This window comes from Myotis daubentonii, chromosome X (genome assembly GCF_963259705.1).
Source record: "Myotis daubentonii chromosome X, mMyoDau2.1, whole genome shotgun sequence".
Taxonomy (NCBI): Eukaryota; Metazoa; Chordata; class Mammalia; order Chiroptera; family Vespertilionidae; genus Myotis; species Myotis daubentonii.
Genome location: NC_081861.1, coordinates 28,119,721 through 28,146,433, shown reverse-complemented (window position 1 = coordinate 28,146,433; position 26,713 = coordinate 28,119,721). Strand labels below are relative to the sequence as shown.

The window sequence follows — 26,713 nt, the reverse complement described above, 5'->3', positions numbered from 1 at the left end:
GCCTTGTGGGTGGGGGGTGGAGAGGTGGCTGTTAAACAGCAGTAAGGGCACTAGAGTCCATTTTACTTCAGGTTTTCATTTGGGGTTTTTTTTTTTTTTCATCTAAGCAGTTTTTTCAGAGGATTCTATTAGGAACACAGATGGAATTGGAAAATGTTTAAATGCAGAATTCATATTTGCTTGTTTAAATTAAAATTACTTCTAGGCACATCATCAAGAAACTTTGGAAAGTAATTGGGCAAAGCACAAGGGCTCTTAATTGTAACATGTAATGTTTCAAAGAGAATGAAAGGGACATGATTTTATTCCCTTTCAAAGTACAGCAATGAAGACCTTGATGATCCTGTATTACACACAATAAGCAGCCCTTAATGGTATTAATGGAAATGGGAGGCAGGTGCACATACCCAGAAACTAAAGAACAACCTGAGAAGTGGCTATTAAGTCAGAGATCTGCCTATTCAGATCCCCCTTTGCCTCCCTTGTTTTAAGGACTGACTCAATAACTAGCAGAGTTATTAAAGTATTAATAGTCCTAATTCACTCTGACACACTTGAAGTAAAAGTACCTATTCTCTGAGTACAAAGAACTACCTCCTCCCTGCTCCAGTTTCTAGTCCGTTTAATTTGTTTTGAAACTAGAGCTAATTTTATGCAGCATTAGATTTTAGAGGGAAAATCACTCATATGTTAATCTGCTTGGTGCTTCTGGACCACAAGCTAATTCTCATATCCATTAGAGGCCAGATCTGTCTTAATACTTGAGGGGGGAAACAGTCAGAAGCCCCCAGTCTCTCCCCTCTGAGAGTTCAATCAGGGAGTTCCATGCAACTTGGGCATGTTGGTGGCAGTAGAAGCTGGGATCAGCAGGACATAGAGGAGGAATACCTGCACCTCTGTGAAGAGGCTGTAAATCTGCTCAATGACTTAAGATCAGCATCCTGACAGGACCCTGTTTTCACATATGTCCACTAAATCTTACCTGGCCCTAACATATCTCAAAAGCAAAGTGGCTTTATGGACAAGGGCCTACAGTTATCCTTGGGGTGGAATGAAAGTCTCTCCTTCCGTCTCCCAGTATTTCCTGCTACTGTAGTAATGATGCATGAAAGACAGCAGTGGGATTCAATTATATGCTGCAAATAATTGTCCTGAAGCATTTTTGTAGGGATATTAATTCATTGTTATTTATAGTTGTCTGCCAGCAGAGGATTGGAAGCAATTCTGGTGAGGAAAGGTTAACTTTTGAACATTAAATAAAGTTATATAAATAAATAAGTAAATAAATAAATAAAATTTACAAAGTGCACGGCAGACAATGAGATTTCCACTTGTTAGTGAACTACAACTTATGGTATTAAAATATTCTCAAATTCTTTCCTGAAAGGTTTAGGAATAATTATATACCACTTAAAGGACAAGTATTGCCAGATAAAACTAATAAGTCTATAATTTGTTCTAGAGGCAGGGTTTCCTGTAAGTTAGAGCTGGATTTAATTTTATCATTGTACTTCAAAATGTTTGTTGCTTACCATTAACCACATGGTATGTTGGTATGCTGAACTTGTGAGGTTACAGACCTTCATTATCCTAACTCTAGTGCCTCACATATGGGCCCAAATGCTCTAATTGAGTTCCCTCAGTAAGTTCTTTGGTTTCTAACTTTCAACATCCATTTACACTCAATGTATATTATCCCTAGCTATATTATTTTCATGCTAGGCTTAAGTTCAAGAACTATATTATCAGAAAACTGTTCTCCTCAACATTTCTGTATTGTCCAAAAGCCTTATTGTTCCTGGAATAATTCTTCTGCTGGGCTCTCCTACAGTTGAGTAGATGCCATCCAATCTTTTCAAATGATGCACAGGTTTGTAGCTAAATACACTTTAGCAACTCTGGGCATAACAAAATAGGTGGCAGACTGGAATGTGCACTTATCTGCACACTATTTGCAATTATTAGCACAAATGGTCAGAAGTCCTTACTTTTGAGGCTTCACAGTGAAAGGACAACCCTTCCTGTATCTGGCAGTCTTAACCCCGCTGTGTTTTCAGTCCACTTAATGTGGAGAGAAGAATATGCTTTCAAAGTCTAACATGCCCACTGTTGTTAAATCGAAGTGCTGCACCAAAGGGGATGCTTTGGAAAGGGTTGTGGGAACGTATGCCCCGTTTCTTCATGGGAAAGCAGCTGGGTGTTTTTTGAATCAAACCAATAAACATTTACTGAGCCCCTATACTGTCTGCAAGGCATGATGGGAGATTATAAAGCTGAGCAAGGCATGACACCTGACTTCAAGGAGCTTACAACCCTTTCGAGGTAATAAAATCAATAGCCACTTTTAAGATAAGGTAGTTATTATTTCCTTTAGGACTGTCTTATTTTTCTAGCACTAGCAACTGACACTTAGCTGAGCACATAAAGGATGTTTAATAAATACTTAACAGAATAAACAACTTAGCTGAGCACATAAAGTATGTTTAATAAATACTTAACAGAATAAATGAATAAACAACTATTCTAATGTCTATTCATTTGTCTATTTTTACTCATTCATAGTAAAATGCTATATGGAAGAAGGAGAGATGTCCAACCATGGGTGTCAGAAAAACAGATACAAAGACCTATGAGAGATGAGAATTTTTAGTTGGCAGAAGCAGAAGGGGCAAATTTAAGGAGAAGAACGAATTTGGGCTGGGAACAACAGTCAGGGCTATTCTTGAGGAATGAATAATGTGATTTGGCTATATATTGATAGAGTACAGGGTGTGGAAAGGAGTACATAAAGCCAGGAAGGGTAGAAACGTTGAGAGGGTGGGTAAAGGGCCTCTATCCCAGATGACTGTGTTGTGACCACGAAATATACATGTGGCCAATGCTGCAAATTGAGGGTGTGTACTGCTATTGTTCTGATGGCCAGAAAGACTATAGTTTACCCTCAAACAACACTGTAAGGGTCCATATATATGTGGATTTTTTTCAATCAATACTGTAAACATACTTGTCTTATGATTTCCTTAATACTATTTTTTCTCTAGCTTACTTTATTGTACACATACAGTATATAGTACATATAATACACAAAATATGTGTTAATCAACTGCCTGTATTACTGATAAAGTTTCCAGTCAACAGTAGGCTATTAGTAAAGTTTTTGGGGAGTCAAAAATTATACCTGGATTTTCAACAGCATGGGGGTTCAGTGCCCCATCTCCACCATGTTGTTCAGGGTCAACTGTATTCTGAACATAAAAATTGATCCTGAGTTATATTTTGTGCAGCAGCAATTTAAAGAAAATTTGGAATAAAGAAGCATATGTTAGATGTTAATGCCTTGCCATTTAACTTTCTGAAAAAATGACTTGGTTAAAATTCCCACTGTGGGACTGCACTCTGAGTCACGGGGAGCAGAGTCTCTGTGGCCTTTCAGAAGTTCATGGGCAACATTCCAGGCACCAGCCAGACAAGCAAACCATAAACATACACACACTGGCTGAGGCAGTTTGCACTTCCCAGCATCCTACTTCAAGCAGAGAGGCACAACTAATCCAGCTTTCTCTTCAGAATCCAAGCAACAAGGGTGATCCCAGCTTTTTCAAAAAGCTCCTTGGCCTAGCTTTTCACCTAAACCTGCTTTTTTCTCTTAATGAAATGAGGTCTCCTTTGATACATGTCTAGCTATTTGTCTAGGCCCTGCATAGACCCCTCCCTAGTCTAAGTTCTTCCTTGCCTCCTCCCACTCATCTATTCTTCCTTCTTAATTAATTAGCACAGAGAAGAAATGTGCTTATCAACTCTACTTAATATCTAACTTAAGACAAATGGGGATATAGTGACACATCACCTATCTGGAACCTAAAAACAAACCCTAAAAGTCTCTGATTAGCTAAAGTCCATGGGCTGGACACCCCCCTCCCCCACTCTTGTGTAGGCTCACTTGGCGAAGAGTTTGGGTAAGCTTAATGCTACGGTTTCTAAGACCACGAGGGAAACAGCCAACAAGGACAGACAGGAGTTGCTAAAAGCAGGCATACTGACAGCAGTACAGAATGACAGCTGACAGCAAGGAAGGAGACAAAAACCATTCAGAAAGCTCAGTTACCCAGAACTGCTCATTTCAAGGTTTTATTGTATTCAAAAATACATATGCAATGAGGAAAAGGCTTTTCTCATATTTCTCTTATCTTTCCAGATCATCTCATCAGCTCTCAATACATTTGCCATGAAACACAGAATATCAGAGCCAGAAAGGATCTTAGTGATAATCTAGTTCAACGCTCTCATTTTATGAACACCAGGAACAAGGCCCTGATATAATCACTTAGTGAATGCCTGTCACCCAGATGGCCAGTGGCAGAGCAGGGAGCAGCATAGCATCCAAGCCTTTCTCCTGCCTGGCAGTCATATGTTTATGTGCTTATGCTACTACTTATGTCGACTTAGAGAAAAACAACAACAAAAAAACTAAACTAAGGCAAAAATAGAGTCTATTTGTAAATATTGAAATTTCATAACATCAAACTGAAAAGTAAGCAGGACAGTACAAGGAATTAAAAGCTATGTATATTATCAAGTTTTGAGAAACACCTCCCTAATCAATTTTTATTGATATTATTGGTGCTATTGCTATCATCTACCTTCACTTATGAGACTGAGACATCATCTTTAATATCAGGTCTCTCTACATAATAGTGAATTCCTCAAGCACCACGCAACAAGCATCCCTTCATGTCAAAGTTTTCTCTCCTCAGCAGATGGCCCTCTTTCCAAGCAGTCTTTGTTACAACAGAGTTCTAGTATGAAAAGGCAATGTGGACTGCTTTCTGCTCCCTGTTCTTACCCTTGCTGACCTCTCCATTTCCCCCCAAGTGGCCACTTGTGATCCAGGATCGGAACAGCACAAGAAAAGGGTGCCTCTCTCGGCCGCTGTGGCTCAGTAGTTGAACATTAACCTATGAACCAGGAGGTCCCGGATTCAATTCTGGTCAAGAGCACATGCCCGGGTTGCAGGCTCCATCCCCAGTGGAGGGGTGTGCAGGAGGCAGTCGATCAATGATTCTTATCAATGATGTTTCTATCTATCTCTCCCTCTCCCTTCTTCTTTGAAATCAATTACAATATATTTGAAAAAGAAAAGGGGACCTGGAAAATAATAGCCTTGATCCCAGATTATTTTAGCTATGTACTATCATAGCTTCAATTGTTTCTACTCGTTAATTCTTTAAGTCGGTTTCAACCTTACATCTTGTTCTTAATTATTAACAGGCTTTAATGTTATATATACTGTAATCAACAATACAAAAAAATTGTTCACATACAGGAGGGCATAGGAATCAGAAAAGATTCAAGCCACCTGGAATATTACTGTATAATGTTGAGTTGTGCATGAAGCAAGATGTAAATTGAAAGTTTGTGAGATGGCAGCTAAAATTATGGAGAATCGGGGGATACAGTGGGATGATGAATGAGGGGAGTCTTATATAGTAGAGAAGATTTAAAGGGATACATGCATAGTTCTAATTTTTAAGATATCATAAAGGCCCATAGACCCTAGAAGTGACAATCTTAGGAAGCTACCAACAAACAACCAATGATTCAAAGTGGTGGGGAGTGATCTCAGTTATATCAAAGCAGCACGAGTTTATCCATTAGGCAGTCAATAGTCAATGTACTAGCCCCAGTAATAAACTAAAAAAAAAGCATGGCTAAAGCAAATGAGGGCTATAGGAAGATATCCCTTAACACCAGGGTCCCTGGGATCATCTGAGACATTGTGCTGACCTGGACTCTGTGGTCGGTCCAAAGGGACAGTTCCTTCTGAGAAGGATACCTAAACTTGTGAATGATTTATCACTCTTGTTCATCACAGGAAATTAAGCTGCAGAGTTACATCTTCTATACCCTGATTCTGCTCCCATTGAGGGTACACCAGTAAAAGGTAAAGACCTAGAAATGGTGGTGAAAGGGTACAGCTGTCTTCCAACTGCAGGTCTTATTGGCAAACTGTTCTTTCAAGGCCCAATTGAGGAAAAAGAGCAGAATAATCACTCACCATTTGTTAGACAGCCCCAAAAGAAGCAGCTAACCGCTCTCCTCTTCCACTTATATGCCGCCCACCCCCGCCTTTACCCCACCCTTTAAGCACCTCTTTCACCAGCCACCTGTCAAAATAAAACAAGACACAGATCTTTCAAAAACTGACACTGGAAATAAGCTGTTGGATGATTTCTTTCCAGGACCTGTTGAAAGATAATAGATGAAGCAGACAATTTAAAAGGCGAGACTGTACCCTCCCGATCACAAAGCTGAAAGCAGACAAACCGTGGAAGCCAATGACACAGGAAACGCCCTTTGACCAGAGACAGACATTAGGCATAGCAAAGTTATTTTCCATAAAGAATAAGAAGCTGAATTAAGCCATTTCACAACTAATAGTCATAAAATCATTTCATTGTAAAAAAGTGGGAGAGGAGGGAGAATGGAGGGTTATTACGAGCCTCTCCTTTTAGAAGCAATGACACTGCTTTCTAGGAAGTTCTGTTCAGATGACAAATGCTTTAGGAAGGGATTTGTTTTTTAAAGTGAGAAACACAGACATGTAGGAAACTCCTCCAAGCAAAGGGTAGACGAACCACAGAAAAAGGCACTGCCCTTTACGCAACTAATTTGTACTGCCTTCAGGTTTAAAACCCACTCCCACCAGCCAATATTTTAGCTTTTTATGGGAATATTGCTGAACTAAGTTTTTAGATGCAGGTTCCTGGCAAGAGCTCAGAGAGGGTGCATCTGGGAAACGCTGGGAAGAATAAACAAACTTAACTCTTAGAACTGACCAAGTTCTTAGGTTCAAACCTCAGATTTCTTCTCATTTCCCTTCCCTGCATACCTGGAACAGAAGAGCTTGGTGTGTGCTGCAGTTAGATTAGGCTTTAGGCACAAGGAGGATGAATGTTTCCTTCTTTTAAATCTTGTGAAATGGGAAAAAAAACACAGAAATTATAGGCATATATGCAGAACCCACGGACACAGATAGTAGTACACTGAACGCCTGGAGGAGTGGGGGAGTAATGAAATAAAAAGGAGGCATCTGTAATACTTCAACAATATAAATTTTAAAAAACAAGAAATACCATATCATTTAACTTAAGAAAGTTATTCAATAGAAGCCAAATTCATTAGGAATGAAGATGATCTTTGTCGTGCTCAATATAAAACCAAACACAAACACACACACACACACACACACACACACACACACACCCCACATACACCTACAAACTACCAAAAATAATCTAAATGTTCATATTATAGCACATCAGCTTCAGGGAAATATTATTCAGACATTTGAAGAATTTAATTGTATAGATATAAAAGCATTTTTATAATTTCATGTTATATTAAAAATATCAGATATACCAAGTAGTATATACTACAATGTAAGCCATATAAAAATGTATACATGTGAATAGGGATTGGGCTATGATATGCAAATGATATAGAAGTTACTCTTTACTATTGTTATATCATCCTTTCAATTGGAAAAAATTTAACCTACCATAAACCAATATCTCTGGAAGCCAAATGATACTGTGACAACTCTTAGTGCCAGGTACAAAGTCCTGATAGCAGAGTTAAGGCAGAGAGAATAAAAATGGCTGAAGAAGCACAGGTGCCTTCCAGAGCTCCAAAATGGTTTCAATTCCTAGATCTGAAATGGAGTCAGCCCAGAGGCTTTCACTTCCCCTGGTATGTAAGTCTTCCTGGTTTTATGGCCATTGCAGGTAGCTGTATTTGCTGTTATGGTTTTTTGAGCTACTTATTGGAGAATTCATAATCAGAGACCAAGAGATATGAATATACAAAAAAGGAAGGTAGGAGGGGTTTGCTTCTTTACACTGAAAATGGACATAAAAGCCTGACTAAATTTCTCAAATGTTATTTCTTTGGGTTTTATGGGAGAACAGTACAAGAAATGAAATCTTTTTGACGACACTATTATACTGTTTAATAATGTCTTTTACATAAGAACCTATATAATAAATTCTTTCCAGATTTAGCATCAACAAGAAAATGTCTTGCCTGAAGAACTGTTCTTTATTTTTATCAGATAAGTGGGAAATGCATAACCAAACCAGTTTGGTATCCTGTTTTATCTCAGTTATCTGGATGACTACTGGACAAATGAAGGCTCATTTGCTGTAACAGCCTTGCTTTTAAAATTCTTTATCCCATCCTTCTTCCATGAGCCTTTTTCTCTTCTGTTTATATAAATGGGTTAATCTACATAATGAATTCAAAAAAGACCCATTGTGAGTGATCAGTAAATGCCATCTATTGTTATTAAAATAATAATTAATAACAATTATTTTTATGATTGTAGAGATCTTACTGAATATGCATTAAATATTTTAAGTAAGTAGGATTTATATTACAATTAAATTTTTAAAGCATTGGAAGAAAATGATGTGACTTGTTAAAGTTTCAAGATTAAGAATTCAAGACATATGGTTGAAAAATTGGTCCCTAGTTCCTTTTAAAACTGCACCCTTGATGTTTAAGGGATCAACAGCTTTCCATTAGTAAAGCAATTAGAGGGCTGAAGAAATAACCAGGTTAGTCTCTTCTTGGTTGTTTCTTTTTTAATGAAAAAAATATGAATATTGACTGACTAAACAAAATAAATATTGGGAATGGAAGAGAAGAGAGAGGAGAAGAGAAAGGTCTGGTCAAGGTCATAATAAATTGTTTAAAAAGAAACCTGAGCATAAAGTCCAATGCTTCAGTGGACAAAATTCAATACAACTAAGAAACATACTTAAGGTATGTAGTATTTGAAGAAATTTCCAACATTTTACATTTACCTGAGTAAAATGTCCTGCTATTATTCCTTATTTAGATTAATGATAAAAATTTACCTTTATTGTGCAAAGAATGACTATCACAATTAAAATACTTTAAGTACATTGTAATGGTCCCTTGAAAACTGTCCGCAGCTGAGGTTATACTTTCTTCAAGAGCATATACTACTAAACATATAATATTATAAACTTTAAGGTTTGACATAACTCTGATCACACATCAAGTAACTGTTGAAAATGGTGAAAAACTCCTCTACTGCCAATTTTTGTTAAGAAAAATACTTAATACTTGAGTCAATTAATATTTGGCAAAATGTAGCATCTAAATCTACATTTCTTAAATGTCAACCCAGGAAACCACAAAACATTGGCATAACACTCAAGCATGTAACAGATTCAAAGACATTTCTGAAATTAATAACCACACCAAATGTAATCATTCCCTTTATTCTAAGTGATCAGCTGGCATTCCTTTCATATTAAGAACACATCTCAATTTTGGTGTTTTTTTTTTCTTTCTGCAAAATATGAGGATACAACAGTGGCTGGAACTTCAAGAAGGAAAACAAATATCCTATTACTAACAGCATAGCTGCCACTAATTAGTCTCTCATGTTAATATGATCAATTACAGAAAAGTCATCTCTAAGTCTGACTAACAGGAAGGAATAAAGAAATGCAAACATCACTTTCATACACAAAGTTCACACACACACACACACACACACACACACACACACACACACACCAGGGAAGTATTGCCAACTAAAGTAATGTAGAGACTTACTTTAATAAACATACACATTTATAATTAACACAATGGTTTGAATTAAAATTGCTGCTCCTGCCTGGCCTGCGTGGCTCAGTGGTTGAGCACAGACCTATGAACCAGGAGGTCATGGTTCGATTCCCCGGTCATGGCACATGCCTGGGTTGTGGGCTTGCTCCCCAGTATGGGGCATGCAGGAAGCAGTGGATCAATGATTCTCTCTCATCATTGATGTTTCTATCTCTCTCTCCCTTTCCATTCCTCTCTGAAATCAATAAAAACATATTTTTAAAAAAATAAAATAAAATAAGCCGAAACCGGTTTTGCTCAGTGGATAGAGCTTCGGCCTGTGGACTGAAGGGTCCCAGGTTCGATTCCGGTCAAGGGCATGTACCTTGGTTGCGGGCACATCCCCAGTGGGAGATGTGCAGGAGGCAGCTGATCGATGTTTCTCTCTCATCGAAGTTTCTAACTCTCTATCTCTCTCCCTTCCTCTCTGTAAAAAATCAATAAAATATATTTAAAAATAAATAAATAAAATAAAATAAATGAAATGAAATGAAATGGCTGTTCCTGAGGTGTCTGGAAATACTCTCTCCTCCTATGTAGGTGTTAAATATCTCCTATTATCGTATTTACACCATTCATTTGCTCAGCAAAATCTTTTATTACATAACATAGATAAACAAGATAAGCCTCAGCCTCCATTACCCCAGAATTTCATTGTATTTTACTTCATTCTTGAGTTTAGTAGCAACCAAGAAAATGTCAGGGCTCCGAAAGAAACACTAAGAAGTTACTGGTGAAAATGGTACATGCTGTGTCTTTTAAAAATAATAGCAGAGACAAATTAATCACTTCCCCCTAAAGTTAAAGCTATGTTTACCATAAGATAACTAAGGATTGGTTTGTCCTTTCATGAACTCACATCTTAGTCTACACCATGACTACTTCATAGTGTATGGACCATTAGATTGATTAGACAACAGGAAACAAAATGCTTATTTCTATCCTTAATCGGGCAGTTTATCCTTATAATAATAGTATTTAAATCATGGCATCTGCCACAATCTTCATATTTAAATTAACTAGTGACCCAATGCACGAAATTCGTGCGGGGGGTGGGGGGTCCCTCAGCCCAGCCTGCACCCTCTCCAATCTGGGACCCCTCAGGGGACGTCCAACTGCCGCAGTTAGCAGTTGGACATCCCTCTCGCAATCCGGGACCGCTGGCTCCTAACTGCTTGCCTGCCTGCCTGACTGGTTGCCCCTAACCACTCTGCATGCTGGCCTAATCACCCCAACTGCCCCTCCTTCTGGCATGATCACCCCTAATTGCCCCCCCCCCCGCTGGCCTGATTGCCCCCAACTACACCCCCTTCCGGCCTGCTCATCCCCAAATGCCCCCCTTCCGGCCTGCTTGCCCCCAAATGCCCCCCCTTCTGGCCTGCTCGTCCCCAACTGCAACTCCCCGCTGGCCTGCTCGCCCCCAACTTCCCCCCCCCACCAGCCTGCTTGCACCCAACTGCATCACCCCTCCCCGCCAGCCTGATCGCCCCCAACTGCCCCTCCCCCTACTGGCATGCTCACCCCCAACTGCCCTCCCCTGTCGGCCTGATTGCCCCTAACCACCTCTGCCTCAGCCCTGCCACCATGGTTTTGTCCAGAAGGACGTCCAGAAGGTTTCCCAGAAGGTCTCCTGGTCTAATTAGCATATTACCCTTTTATTAGTATAGATATTTATAATAGGCACACCTTAATCTGCATATCTAAGTAAGGCTTGGCCTCTGTATACAAACTATGCACCCAATTCACTACCATACAGTCAGTACACTGCATTAAGTGGAGAAATTGGTGCTCCAGCCTCTGTCATTGCAATGTAATTTAGTCTACCCTTGGTGTAACACAAGGGGCCTAGATTAGAAGATGGCTAAAAACACTGGATTGTAACCAGGAAACACTGAGAATACCAGGATTTCAGGACTACTCATGTACCTCTAAGTAAAACTGCCAGGCACGCAAGGTGGTGCCTATATGTATTGCATCCTCAGAGTCCCTCATCAGAGCTCTAAATTTCTGAACAAATTAACAAAAACAGGGCCCTGCTTTTATCTGCAATATTCATCTAAAATTCTGGAAATCATCCATTATATTTCCATTAACAATAAAATAAAATTCCAAAAAAATAATCTTACTTGAAATGGGGAAAACCCTGTTCTCAGAGCCTCAGTGTGGCAAGGAAGCCTCCTTTCCCATCCTTGTATAACTGCAAACACTTATCACTGAGGTTGCATTTGCTTACAATCCTATCTCTTGGCAGCTTCTGCACTTGTTCCCCATAGTCAGGGTCCTCCTCTCCTCTTGACAACCTATACATTTGGTCACCATTAATAAAGGTTTGGGGAAGTGAAGGAATCCTGCTACCAATTGACAGATGCATCTGTTTCATCTGTTGCTGAACCAAACTTCTCCTGTAACAATCATTTCTGGGCTAGAGGGTTTCATTTTGAGCCACTCACCATTGAAAAAAGTATTTCTGTGGTCTCTATGGGGAATGAGAGTAGATATCGACCTTTTACAAAAGCCAGAAGTTCTTTTTTAATTTTTAATTTTATTTATCAATTGATGGGGGGGGGGAGACATCAATTTGACCTTGGTATATCAGAGTGATGCTGTAACCAACTAAACTACCCAGCCAAGACAAGCCAGAAGGCTTTTATATTCATAGTACTGTGGTCGTTCCTCTGCAGACCACTCTGAGAAGAGAAAAAATAGTGCAAAGTGACACAACAGTTCACTTTGCATTTTCTGGTGTAAGCCCAATTCCTAAAATGATGGCCAAGGTCTATAACCATCGAAGAGAACTCCATGTTAACCTCACTAACTTCAGCCCATCTCCCTACACTGCTCCACTAAGTACTCTAGAATTAACCTCTACCCACTGTGAGAAACGGGCTGGCCATTCAAATTTCACATAAAAAGCACTATTCCTAGGAAATGAGAAGAGCCACATTGGGCCTAAATGCAGACTCTACATCAGGGGTCCTCAAACTTTTTAAACAGAGGGCCAGTTCACTGTCCCTCAGACCGTTGGAAGGCCGGACTATAGTTTAAAAAAAAACCACTATGAACAAATTCCTATGCACACTTCACATATCTTATTTTGAAGTAAAAAAGCAAAACAGGAACAAATACAATATTTGTATTTGCATGTGGCCCGGGGGCCGTAGTTTGAGGACCCCTGCTCTACATGTTCAAGAACACTACTTTGCACCCTGATTATCACTCATCAAGTGCTGCTCCTTGGAAGTAGTTATCACAACTGTAACTAAGTACTTATTTGAAGAATTCCTGAGTCAATATCTATCTCTCTATTTAGGCTGTGATCTCCAAGTGTGAAGCCTGGCCTATTGTGCTTTTTGATCAATGCATTATCTCCAGTGCCTAGCATAATGCCTGGCAATTAGTAGGCACTCAGTAAACAATTGCTAAATGAATTCAGCATCTATTTACTAGACAGGCTCTTTCTACAAATGGAGGTTCAAATGTGTAGCCTCACACTCATAAGTCCTAAAGAGTCAACTGTGCCCTCAGAAAGCTTCTACTAAGAGCATCCTATTTACAAGGAGTACTGTTTCATGTATTCATTCAACAAACATTTTTAAGTGTCAGACGGTGTGCTGGACATTGGGTATAAGGGCAGTGAATAAAAGAGGCAGAGTCCCTGCCCTCAGGTCAGATGGTGAGAGCTGCAAAGAATAAAGCAGAGAAGGAGAGGGGCAAAGTGTATTGTGGAGCATTTAACTTCATGTAGAGGTCAGGAAAGGCTTTCTCCGTTAAGGTGATAGGTAAGCAAAGCCCTGAAACATGTGATGAAGTGAGCCATGCTGCTTGCTATCTGGGATCAGTGTTCTAGGTACTGAGAATAAGCACAAAAGCCCCTCTGAGTGTGCCTGGTGTGCTTGAGGAACAGAGACAGGGGAGGAGATGATATAAACTGCCGTGGGAGGGGGCAATGGGCAGATTGTGTAAAGCCTCATAAACTTTGGCGTTCACTCTGAATGGCAAGAGGGGCAGGTGGAACATTTTGAGCAGAGAAATTATATGATTTGGAATTAGATTTAACAGAGTAATATTTAACAGAGTTGGATGGTACTGGCTGGTGTGTTGAGAATAGCCTGGGGCAAATGGAGCAAGAGCCAGAGCAGAGATTAGCTAGAGGCAACTGCAATAATCCAGGCAAGAGATTATGGGGAATGAGATCAGGCTAGTAATTGTCAAGGTGGGAAGAGGAAGACAGATTCTGGATATTATCTTGAAAGCAGAGCCCAAAGGCAGAGAGTATGAGAGACTGTCTAAACAGAACATTTCCAAATCTTTGTCCAGATCACAAGAAAACTGACACAATCCCTTATTTGGGAAAGTGGTGATTTCTTCATTTGTTTTCCAACTTGGAAGATATGAAACCATCTTCTAAAATTGCCATACTGCTTAATGATCAATCCACCTCTCGCCAGTAGAATCTTCTTCCCAGAGTGTGCCCAGGCCCATGGGACCCAAAGGGACAGGAGGAAAAAAGTTAATTATAAACTGGGGATAAACAAGGCAGAATATTAACCATCCAGCCATCTGGAGACATTTAGTTCACATTCAGTTTAAAGTGATCCCATTGCACACCTCCCTTTTTATAAAAATTCTCCCCATAAATGCACACAAAAAACTATTCTTCATCATAGCCTTCAACATCCTAGGCAGGGAGTGATTTTTAAGGACTATTTCTAAAATGCACCAGTTAAAAGCTGTCCTTTTTGCTTTTTCAAATCTTAGCATGGGGAAATATTCTATAATTAAGGCAATTTTAACAATAGTAGATAATAATTTGACTATAAATTGTAAGGAATGTAATGACTGCTTATTCTGGCACCAAAGAAGCAGGACTTGCTGTGAAGTGACTGCCAAGAAAAATGATACTCCCACTCAGACTGGACCACTGCAAGTAGTAACTGTTAACCACATGCTTTACACTGCAGTTTGCAAGGACACAGTGCTTTGTTTTCCTCTTTACCCAAACACCAGACTGAAAACTCAATGGAGACAAACCATGTGGTGGAAAGAAACAATAACTGAAGGAAAAAAATATTCTGCGGCTAATGCTTGCTGGAATGCCTACGTCAAGGGTTTGGAGAACTAAGAAAACCTCTGCAGTCCAAAAGAAACCACTTCCAGTCTGCTCCTGTAGACAGAAGCCCAACATACAAGAATGAAGCCAGGCTGAAAGAGGCTATAGAAAGCCAACTGACAAAGTAGCCATGAGAAGAAAGGACTAGCATGAAAAGAACGGCTGGGATGAAGCTGAGACCAGGTGACCTTGAGCTAGACTAGACAAAGACAGCAATCCTGCCTGGGACCTGACCTAAGCTTCCTGGAGAAGAGGGAAGTGAGCACCTCATAGAAAAGCTGAAGCAAGGAACAGGAGCCAAGGCGGCCTCTCTTTTTCTACAAGCACCTCTGCAGGTACAGCTAAGTTCCTGTTAATGTCTAGAATAGACAATGTAAGAAGAAACCATGTCGACCAGGATTAAAACAAACCACATGAAATACTCAGATCCTACCTCTAAGTAAGCCAAGGAATAAATAACACTATATTCTAGGTGTGTGTTTTTAAAAAAAGATTATTTTCCCTTTCTTACTTAGGCATCCAAGACTGAATGTAATCTAAAATTTAAAAGAAACTATATAGCTTAAAATAAATTCATTAAAAGGGGATTAAATAAAAATATCCATTCTTAAAATGAGTACAAAAATTCAAAAATCATGCTTGAACTTATTTTTGAATAGAAAACATTTCTCAAACACCTACCATGTGCCATGCCATGTGATATAAATTAGAGATATGTGGCCTCTCAGATCAGGCATGATTGGGCAAGAAGAGCTTTTTTTAGCGTTCAAATAACCACAAGGTCAGAGACAAGGACCATCAAATATACCCTCATTTTTAATACAGCACTCCTATCCTTAACTTCTAGTGTTTCTTTAATTATGATTATACATTTACTTAGTTTGGTAAATGTTTGAAAGGGAAACCAATATTCAAATATTTAAACCTGTCACCTGTAACTAAAAACCAACTCTTGCCTCTTGTGACTTCAGGTCAGAATGTTAGTTTCCCAAGCTTAACACAGCAGACAGTATTAGGAACTACATATAACCCAGATGTTCTAGAAGGCTTAGAAGAGAAGATACTAAGGAACAAAATCATCAACCAAAATCTCTTTAGTGAATAAGCCTCTGAATAAATAATATACAGTCTTTAACCTATTTTTTACAGAAAGGGCAAAGTAGCACATAGAATTCACTCCTTATTGATCTGGCACTATTGGGAAACTAGGTGCTCTAAACAGGTAAATATGTAAGTTTACTTACCTTTCCTCTTTCAAGAGCAATTCTTGTATTTTAAATATGCCCCCTCTTTCTAAATAAAACTTTCTAAACTTTGAAACCAGAATATACCAAACACAATTATTTAATACTATCCTGAAACATACTAGTGTTCTCAAGGTTTACAGAGGTACCTCTGAGCATTCACCCCTCCTAAAATATCTCAAATTGCCAAGATCAGTAAGTTCTGGGTCTATTTTTCAACTTCTGGTCTCACCACCCTGTTTCACACTGGCATTGGTCACCTCTCCCATATGTCACCTTGCCCACCTCTAAAAGCACACCTTCCTCGCCCAGCTGGCGTGGCTCAGTGGTTGAGCATCAACCTATGAACCAGGAGGTCCTGGTTCAATCTCGTCAGGGCACATGCCCGGGTTGTGGGCTGGATCCCCAGTGTAAGGCTGGATCCCCAGTGTAAGGCTGGATCCCCAGTGTGAAGTGTGCAGAAGGCAGCCAATCAATGATTGTCTCTCATCATTGATGTTTCTATCTCTCCCTCTCCCTTGCTCTCTGAAATCAATAATAAAAAAATATATTATAAATAAATAAATAAAAGCAGACCATCCTCTCACCCCTCCCCTCCCTAACCAGCACTACTTGTTACTTATAACCAGCTATGACATGAGAATCTATATAACCTAAACTTTATCTTCCCTTTTTAAACCCTATCTACCTAATCTGAATGTAAGCACCTCAAAAGCTTTGTTCCTGTTTTAAACGTCACTGAATCCCCAGCACCTAGCATTCTGCTATTGATGGAAGAGCTCTTCATTCAGTGATTGCAGATGATAAATTTCTGAAGGCTTTTCCCAAGTAGACAGAATGCAAGGGCTTCATGACAGCTGTTTCCATCATTTAGCTTTCCTGCTTACTTCCACATTCCCAGCTGTGTTCTGGATGGCTGTGCCGGCCACAAGCCTAGGGATTTACCGTACTTCTATTTCTTGATAAGATACTTGAAGAGAATAAACACATGGCAAAGAGGACATTAAAGTAAGGGATAAAGAGATTTTTTTTTTATTTTACCAATAAAGAGAAAGGGAAAAATATCACCCAACACACTGACACCTAATCAATACATGACAAGGCTGGATTCCTTTCTATCTAATTCTCTCCAAAGCACTTTCAATACCCTAGTCTTATTTCTCTACCCTCAGCAAATCATCACTGGTTATGGCATATACTAAATCTTGATTAAAAATATGTTTTTCCAAGTTTAACAAACCTTCCTCTTAACTCCAAGTTAGTCAAAATTAAAACAAGCATGCACTGAGTCTAAATTAAAGCTCTATAATGAGATAACACTTCGTGATGAATTTCATTGGAAAGTTTAGAATCACAATGTCAGAGATGGAGGGGACATCAGAGATCATCTAGGGTAGTGGCTCTAAGTATGGCTGCTCATCAGAACCACTAGGGAGCTCTTAAAAAATTACCATGACCTAGTTACACTGCCAGAATGTATGATTTAATTAGTCTGGGGTGGTGCCCAGACATAAGATTTTAAAAGCTCTCCAGATGGTTCTAATGTGTAGCCAGGGTTGAGAATCCCTGACCTAATCCAGCATTCTAATACCCCACTCACATTTTTTTTCAGACAAAGGAGAGAAAAAAACACACCTCACCAAAGGTATCAAACAACTAATTTGTCACAGAGGTAGGCTAGGACTGCTCTTTCCAAGAAACTATGTCCTCTCCATGTAAACTACTCTATCTAGGACAGTGGAGATTCTCTTCCATTATTTTCTATCCTCACTAAACCAACATCCCCACTTGTCCCAAAGTAAATGCATTTTCTGAATATTCTTTGCCTTGGAATCCTATTGTATAATTCTTGAAAACCTAAACTATGTATGTCTGCTTCCCTATAGTATCCCTTCTTTTTTCTCAAAGAACTTTGGGAGTTTAATCAGGCATGGTTCCCCTTAAAGCCATATTACTTTTCCTCTGATAAGTTAGACTCAGCCCATCTTTTTCACCATTATCATCACATGGCCTTCTTTCAAATCCCTTGCCAGGTTTACCTACCATTCTCTTTCAGCCCACTTAAGTTCTATCACCTCCAATTCTCTTCTGGCTCAATTAATTTCTAGTTTGTACCTGCCCTGCCATACTTTGTGGACTTCCATCTTCTCTTGGCTTAAACTCTTTCCATTTTGTGAAAGATGCCTTTTTCCCTGAAGCAGCCTCTTTTACTCTGCCAGTTAGTCATGCAGGGTTCTTTTTTTCTTCCCCCAAGCAGCTGGTCTTTTTGATGTCTGGCACACATTTATCTGGGCTTCCAATAAGATGTTTTTACATAGTTTCCAGGCTTCCTGGAGGTTATTGACTTTTTTAACTCTTCCATTCAATTTTTTCCCTAATTTCTAACATTTGTTAGAGTTTCTTTTTCCAAAGTTGAATACCTGACTGATAGATCTCTTTGATTTTTCTCTCCCACCAGATTGCTGAATTAAATGCATCAGAACTTAAATATAATATTTCAAATTACCTCCAGGATGGAATTGCTTCATGAATTTTCTACACTTTCATGTTCTCTATAGTAAGCAACAGATGTTTAACCAAGAGGAACTAAAATGCTAGTTCTTACTTGTTCGGATTTTAGTATGTCTGCTTATATAAAAATTTCTGGTATCCTTAACCCTGTGTTCCTGTTCAGTAAAGAAAATAAAGTCAAGTTTTATTTTTATAAAGTTAACCAATGTGCATTGAACAGCTCTATATCTTAAACCTAATGCGTTAAATTATACTTCTAAATTTGTTCTAAATTGCCTAATCACAGAAGTCTCGATTGTTTGTTACTTAAAGAAGTATAGCCTTAACTGGTGTGGCTCAGTGAATAGAGCGTCGGCCTTTGGACTGAAGGAACCCGGGTTCGATTCCGGTCAAGGGCATGTACCTTGGTTGCGGGCACATCCCCAGTAGGGGGTGTGCAGGAGGCAGCTGATAGATGTTTCTCTCTCATGGATGTTTCTAACTCTCTATCCCTCTCCCTTCCTCTCTGTAAAAAAAAAAATCAATAATATATGTATATTTTTAAAAGTATATAACTCACCCGGTGGGTGTGGCTCAGTGGTTGAGAGTCGACCTATGAACCAGGAGGTCACCGTTCGATTCCTGGTCAGGGTACATGCCCGGGTTGTGGGCTTGATCCCCATTGGGAGGCATGCAGGAGGCAGCCAATCAATGATTCTCTCATCACTGATGTTTCTATCGCTCTCTCCCTCTCCCTCCCTCCCTCTCTGAAATCAATATATGTTATATAACTCAAAGTGCAAAGAAAAACTCAATTCTGAATCTTTCTGAAAAATTCCTGCAACACTTGGTTATTGATGAAGTGGTAAAGTAAATACTCCCCCAAAAGAATAACAATATTCTCCACATTATACCAACATATCATGGAGATTTAACCCTAAATGTATTTCTCTTCAGAAGCTAAGATCCAAAAGATTTACAGGAGTGCAAGAGACCATGGGATGACAATCTATTATCAGGTAGTATAATCCCATCATCACACTGGTGTCCTGGAAATGAATGTGGAATTGTCTGCCATTCCACACCCTCCCCACTTGTTTTAACTATTGCACGTGGTATACTGTTGGGCACACAAAACACCAGGAGCTACCACCTCTGTCCTCAGGTTGCTTAAAGTTGAAAAGACACATGTGTGCCTGCACATACAATTAACTATTAAACAAGACAACTGTGTGCAAAGACCATGGACCAGACTCAAGAAGGGAATTAGGAGGAAGAGAAATTCAAAAGTGACTCCATAAACATATCATTTGAGAAACTTGAAGCCACTGACGCTCAAAGCAGAGAAATTACTCCATTCAAAACACTGCTGTAAAGAAATGAAGCTGGCAATGTTCCCTGTGGAATGGGAGAGTAACAAGACAATGGCAGGTAGACCAGTAAAGAATTATTTAAAACAGCTCCCTAACAGCTCTCCCTGCCTTTATGCCACTAGCTATCTTCCTAAAACAGCTTGACTAATGACATTTACCTTCTCAGAAACCATCACTGGTTCCACATGGCCCAGGAATTACAATTTATATTGCTTCTACTATTAACAATAGATTATCTATGTCTGGGTATAAGAAGTGGCCTGCAAAGGACAGGATTGGTTTCTCTCTACTACAGCATCACAATAGTGCTATGATGATGGGTCCTTTACTAGTTAACTGATGATCCCCTCACAGCTTATATTTCTAAAACTAGCCCTCATGGGAGTTGCAAAGGTACACTCTTGTCTTACTATCTGTAGAACATAGCACAGACCATACTCTGGGTCAGATAAGACCTAGATTCAAATCGCACCTGTACCATTCCCTAGCTGTGAGACTGAATATATTTAGAAGTCCCTTGGGATCTCAGTTTCCTTGTCTGTAAAATGGGGATGATGAAAATAATTCTGACTTCATATGGTTGCTGTGGATTTTAAATGGTCTCATGTAAATCCCTTAGGGACACCAGGTCCAGAGAAAACACTCAATAGCTACTTTTCATGAGGCCAAAATGTATTTTTTTGTGAACACATCTGTAAACAACATCAGTGATAAAAGTTACTGTTATTGGGGAGCCAGAGACTCACTTCCAACTGATTAGATTAGCATTGATGTTGTTTCCCTTGTAAAAACAAAAATTCCCTTTTTCATTTTTTAGTCCAGTCCTAGCTGATCCTGAAATTGCATGCAACCCAATGTGAGTCAAAAAAAAGGAAAATAGTAATTATGCTGAATAAAACATTTTATATTTGTATGTTCTAACGAGAGATAGAGCTGCATAATCCAGAATTTTTACTAAGTTTTTTATGAGCACATCTAGGAGGTAGTTACTATAATACCTGGGACAATTTCTATACTGACAGGCCCTGTGGCTCAATTAGACCCTCTTCTCAAGTGAATATTAATAAAAAATAATGTTATTTTTTATTAATGAACTAGCATTACCTAGCTAACACTTGAGTCCCAAATCCCTTCTCCCTTGGAACTTCCTGGGCACTTTCTCCCATCTGTACCACTCACAGAGTACTTAACACACACCATGTTTTATTCAGGGAGCCAAACTGATGATTCCAACAGAATAGAAGATCACAAGTTTTCTATAAATCTAATCCATCTACTTATATTGGAGAAGAGAGAATACAAATCTTGAAGACGTATGTTTTGTGTATTACATATAATAATCAACTCAGTAGCAAAAAGTATTCCTACCTCTCCCTTCACACACACTTTTATTCCATGTAATCCTAACATAGCTTACATAGATCCAGAATCCTTTAGGGCAGGGGTGGGGAACCTTTTTTCTGCCAAGGATCATTTGGATATTTATAACAACATTCACAGGCCATAGAAAATTATCAATTTAAAATTAACCTGCTATATTTGGTCAAACATTTAATTAACTCACCCCTAATGCCTTGGTAGGGCCAGACCAAATGATTTTGCCCGCAGGCTGGATATTTCCCACCCCTGCTTCAGGGCATACATTTGTGTATGTGTGCTCCCACCAGCATACTCACAGGTGTATTGTTCATGAACATAGATGGGAACAGGAAACAAAAATTCCAAAATCACAACTATGACACAAAGTTCTTGTTGATATCATTCAATGACACTATGGAAGAGACTTCTGGCAAACTTAAGAATGTTTCTGTCTCACCCCTAAAGACAATTTCAACAAAGATTAGATTAGTAATAAAATGCCAATTGTTGCATATCGTTTATCGCATCTTTATGGAGGAAGGCACACTGAAAATGGTTAGATTTTAAAACTTCTTTTTAATATAATTTTTTATTTGTGGACTAGAATTACCTAGCTAACACTTGCGTCCTAATCCCTTCTCCTTTGGAACTTCCTGGGCACTCCTTCCTCCTCATCTGTACCACTCACATAGTATTTATCACACACTATGTTTTATTCCAACTATGTGTGTGCATGGCTTATCTCTACTATCAGGAAAGGTTTTGGTGGCAGAGGCCTTCCTGCCCTTCTTTCTTCCACTATGCCAAGCACAAAATATTACACATAGTAGGCACTCCAAAAAGATATACCTATTGAAAGCTAACCAAAAACATATCCTTTGTGTTAAAGATACCTTGTGATCATGGCATCTTAGCTACCCATTACTTGGTAAGTATAAAGGTACATGCAGGACTTCAGTTGGAAGCCCTATCAGCATGATGTACTCCCTAACACACTTGAGAACATATCAAATGATCTTAATTATGATCTAAAAAGACTGAGAGTACTTAAGAACATGGAGTATTCTAACAGCCTGTTCAAACATCTAGAAGGCAAGTGCAAGGCCCTTGGGAACAAAACCTTAACCTTGGGCTAGGCACCCAGACATTGTGCGCCTGGACTTTTGTATTTAAATACAGATATATACCCCCCCTCCACCACACACCAGGGAAAGTGCTCAACAATTCATTCATTCAAACATAAGCTGAATACAAGTCATTATATGACTTTACTCCCCAAAATGACCAAAATTATCTGAGTGTAGCCCATAGAAGACAAGGCTAATGTATGCATCTGGAGAGGCCAGGCTGGCTGATGGTAAAGATTACCCTGTTTCTATACTAGCCGTCTAAAGGTATTTACTTGGGTCTGTCTGTGTTGTGACAGTGTCCTAGACTCAAATGAATGCCTCTAACACTCCACATTTTTGAGCCATTCAGTCATGCATTTTTGTTATTGTTGAAAGTGGTGCGAAATTGCACCGCATGAGCTAAAATCCTTGGTGGTCTTCCAAGGATTCCAGCTAAAAAGGCACTTCCTTTGTTCCTTAGGAGAATGCAGTCCAGTAGGTCATTCAAAAGGGGAAATAAAAGCAGCAGCCCTGGGAGGGAGATGAAGGACAAGACAAAAAGAATAAAATGTTTTGGGTGTGAGCACATTAGCTTCCATTTCCTGCTGCTGGTCACTAATAACTCTCCTATCTTTGGAGGGAAAACGTCCAGATAGACATTCACGCAAAAGTATTCCTCAGGTGTTTTCTGGGGATCATGACAATCAAAGGGAACACCTGGTACACTCTCTGAGCACTCATCAAACTTCCTTTTTCCTGAGATGCTGCCTGGGGAAGATGTCCTGCAGCTTCGAGACTGCACAGAGCAAAGTTGGAGAAAGTGGGGAGGGCCATTTCACAACCCACTCCCTGAATACCTTCAGTCTATCTCAAAGGCACATATTGTTTGCATGATCAGAAGATGAAAACTTGTCACACTCCCATTAAGTGCATCACTGCATTTATCCCTTCAAAATGTGGGAATGACAACTGTAACCTTCACGCCAATCATCTCCGCTGGGCCCAGGCCCAAACCATGCAGGGCACAAAGACCCAGGTCAGACCTGTAGAGCCCCCAAGCTTCAGTGGCTGCTGGTTCACTTCACTTTTTCTGCCTGGGAAGGAGGGAGAGTGGAAAGAAAGAGGGCTTTTTAGAGCTCTACCACCAATAAAATCGTGCCACTGTGAGGACATACTTGAGCTCCCCAAAAGACAGGCAGCTCAAGGGCAAACAGTCTCCAATCAGTAGTGTGGGAGTTATTTGATAACTGCCAAGGTGCAGTGGACTTCTATGCTGCTTCAACAACTTCTTGGGTTCTATTTCTAAACAGTTGCTGATTACATTCGGAAAGTGCCCAGAAACTTCCCTCAATTACCTTTGTAATTTATATGTAATTGATGACTGCACTTAATCTCCAAGGTTATTAATAGTCCTCCCAAAAAATAATCCCCAAGTCTTCTTAAGCCTTTGGGAGTGCCTGGCTGATATTACAGTATTTCCTTTGCCAACTGCCAGCCCCCTGCTCGCCCCACCCGAGCGACCAAAACCTAGAGGCAAAGGCGCGCTCTGCTTACTTCCATGAAAGGTTCGGAATGGAGGCTTGGCCCCTGAGCTCGAATCGCTCACTTCTCCGTTAGGTTATTCTGGCCACCAGCCAGCGAGATTCGTATTTCTTTCTGAACCCTCCGGGCAAACGGGCAAACGGGCTACCTGCGCAGCCTCTGGCCCCAGCGCGGCCCGCGGGGCTGCACGCAACAGTTGGCCTCTCAGAATGAGAGTGCGACCCAGGGGGGACCCGCCCGGCCATTGCCGGCCTTGGGAGGGGTGAAGGGCGCCGGCCTGAAAGCTGCCTCCCAGGCGCTCCAAGAAGGACTTTCACAAATACCTCCAAGTACCCCCAAGCGCCAAAATCCGGGGAACTTTTTCACAGGCTAAACAGTCTCCATTTGCATAACCATCTCCTAGCCGAGATTCAGGTTTCCTGTAATCAGTCCTTTCAAAGGTTTGTAATTCAACGTGCAATTAACCCTTAAAATGAGGTGAGAAAAAAAGAAAGGGGGGGAAATACCCTTCTCGCCCAACACCTTCAGAAGAGTTCCCAAAAGTCAGATTTGGAGGGGTGGAGAGTCTTTTGCTTTTTAAAGGCGACTAAAGCCGCTGTAGCTACTAAAACTAATCCGTCTCAGCAGTGGGAAAGAGGTGGGCAAAGGGTTTTTAAATAACATCAATGAAACATCAATTCAAGTCCCGCGTTTTGCGCTCCCCGTACTCTGGCAAGAAGGTTCCCCACCACCACCCCACAGGCTACGTCCACCCCGACCCGGCCTCTTGTCACCCACACAACAAAGCGGGGAGCCCCGTAAGAAGTTCAACCCGGAAAAGGCCAAGGAGCGGGTGACGCGCACTCTGCGGACCAGAGTCCTCTGGGGCTTCCCGGGACTGGGGGCGAAGGGTCAGAGTGCCGGGGTAGCAACGGGCAATTCGGCTGCGCCCCGCCACACGCAGCGCCCCGGGGGGCCGCCGTGTCCGCGGGAACCTTCTACGCCGCAGGGGCTCGCTCTGGAGTTCTCCCCGTGGGCTACCTGCGCCCGGCGCTGGGGGCGGCGGGGCGAAGGGACTTCTGTGGCCCCTTCACTCGGGCGCCCGTCTCTGCGCTCGCCCCCCAGGGTTCCCACCTACCGTTGATCTCATGCATAGGGGCATCGTTCTTGTTGAAGCCTTTTGACACGTAGAGACGCCGCACTTCCGAGCAACTTTTCGACTTGAGCTCGGCAGCCAGGAGCGCGGCGCTGAGCACGGCCAGGGTGCAGAGAAGGGCGGGCAAGCCGAACCGTGCCATGGTGCGGACAGGACGGACGCGCTCCCACCTTCGGGACAGGACGGAAAGTGGCGGGCGCGGGCCGTGAGGAGCGGAGTCGGGGGCTCGTGAGTGGAGCGAGGGAGTTGGAGAAGTTGGGGGAGGAGGAGATCCGCAGGAGGAGACGCGGGGCGAAAAAGTGGAGCTGGGCCTCGCGCGTCAGGCAACGGTCCCCGGTGCCAGGCGCCCGGCTGGGGAAGGAGGAGGAGGAGGGTGTAGAGGCGGTGCGCGGCCCAATGGAGCGGAGGCGCGGACCGGTGACCTCGGGGCTCCGCGAAGACAGTGAGTGGGGCGAGCTGGCCGCCGGCGGACAGGGACGCGGGGAAGGAGTGGAAGGTGGCAGACGCCGCGGGGGCCGCGGAGGGTGTGAGCGGCGGCGGCTGGCGCTCGCTGCGCGAGGCTCGGGCTGCCCGGCGCTGATCCGCTCTCCTGACTCCACCCGGCTCACTCACTCTGCCCTCGGCCTCGCGGTTGTGCCCTCCTCAGCTCCGCCGCTGATTGACTAGCCGGCGTGCACTGCGACGCACGGCAAACTTGGCCCAGCGGGCGGCACAAGGGGTAGGGGCGGGCGATGGGGGAGGGGGGTAAGGGGGTGCCGGAGACGGGCGGGAGCTGGTAGGGTCGGGATGGGAGAAAACCTGGAAGCGGGGTTGGATCTGGAGCAGCTAAATCCACTTCCTAGGGGGCCGCACCGGGCGCGCTGCGCTCCCTCCGGAGACACGCCCCGCTGGGCTCCTCCTTCCTCCCCTCCTCCCGGGAGGCGGAGAACCTGCCCACCGCCCCAGTCGAGAGGAAAGGCTAACTTCTCCAGGATTAAGGGCCCAAGCCCTGGGGGATCCAACAGGTGGGGGCTTGTCCCAAAGCCCACGTCCGAGTCCTAGGCCTTCTGCACGCGGCCACCTGACCCGGTACCCGCAGTCCACAGCCAGGTGAAGCCCTCTGGCCTCCATACCTGCCCCCCTCCCCGCCCCCGCGCTGCAGCCCCGCCAGAGGACGCTCCTAACCGCCCAGTTCCTGGGCCAGGAGGGAAAGGCGCTGGCATTACTCGCATTTGTTTCTCTGCAGGCATCAGGGGAACTTGAGATTCGGAACTGGCCCTAAAGCCTCCTCACCTGGGCTCTTCATACCTGCTTCCCATCAAATGGTGCTCATGGAACATCGACTTGCTCCATTCACCTCCCCGCCTCCACCCCTCTCCACCACGCCTGGTTCTGCTACCAGTCTAACCAAACCCTGAAGTGCGGAAGAAAAAAAAAAAAACTTAGAGGCGATGGGACAAAGTCAAGATTGACCTTATAAACCTGGCCCAAACCCTCCTCTGCACGTAGGAAACTGAGGCACAGAGAAGGGAAGCGACTTGCTAATAGCCTGCAGCTAGGTGGGTTGGGACCAGAACTCTGGACTCAACTCCCGGGTCACATGCAATAAAGGTAGCCCAAGACCCCCAATTTTTCTCTACCCTCACCTCTCCTGGACCCAGTCTCCCCTTAGC

At 41.9% G+C, this 26,713-nt stretch overlaps 1 protein-coding gene across 1 annotated transcript in view; it reads right to left on the bottom strand.

The window, feature by feature from the left end:
• Positions 1-25,790, bottom strand: part of GPC4 (glypican 4) — a 119,384-nt gene extending 93,594 nt beyond the window's left edge. Inside the window, exon 1 of the mRNA XM_059679919.1 lies at positions 25,044-25,790. Within this exon, the coding sequence (XP_059535902.1) occupies positions 25,044-25,203 (160 nt within the window). The 5' untranslated portion in view covers positions 25,204-25,790. The remainder of the gene's footprint in view (positions 1-25,043) is intronic.
• Positions 25,791-26,713: the final 923 nt, after the last annotated feature.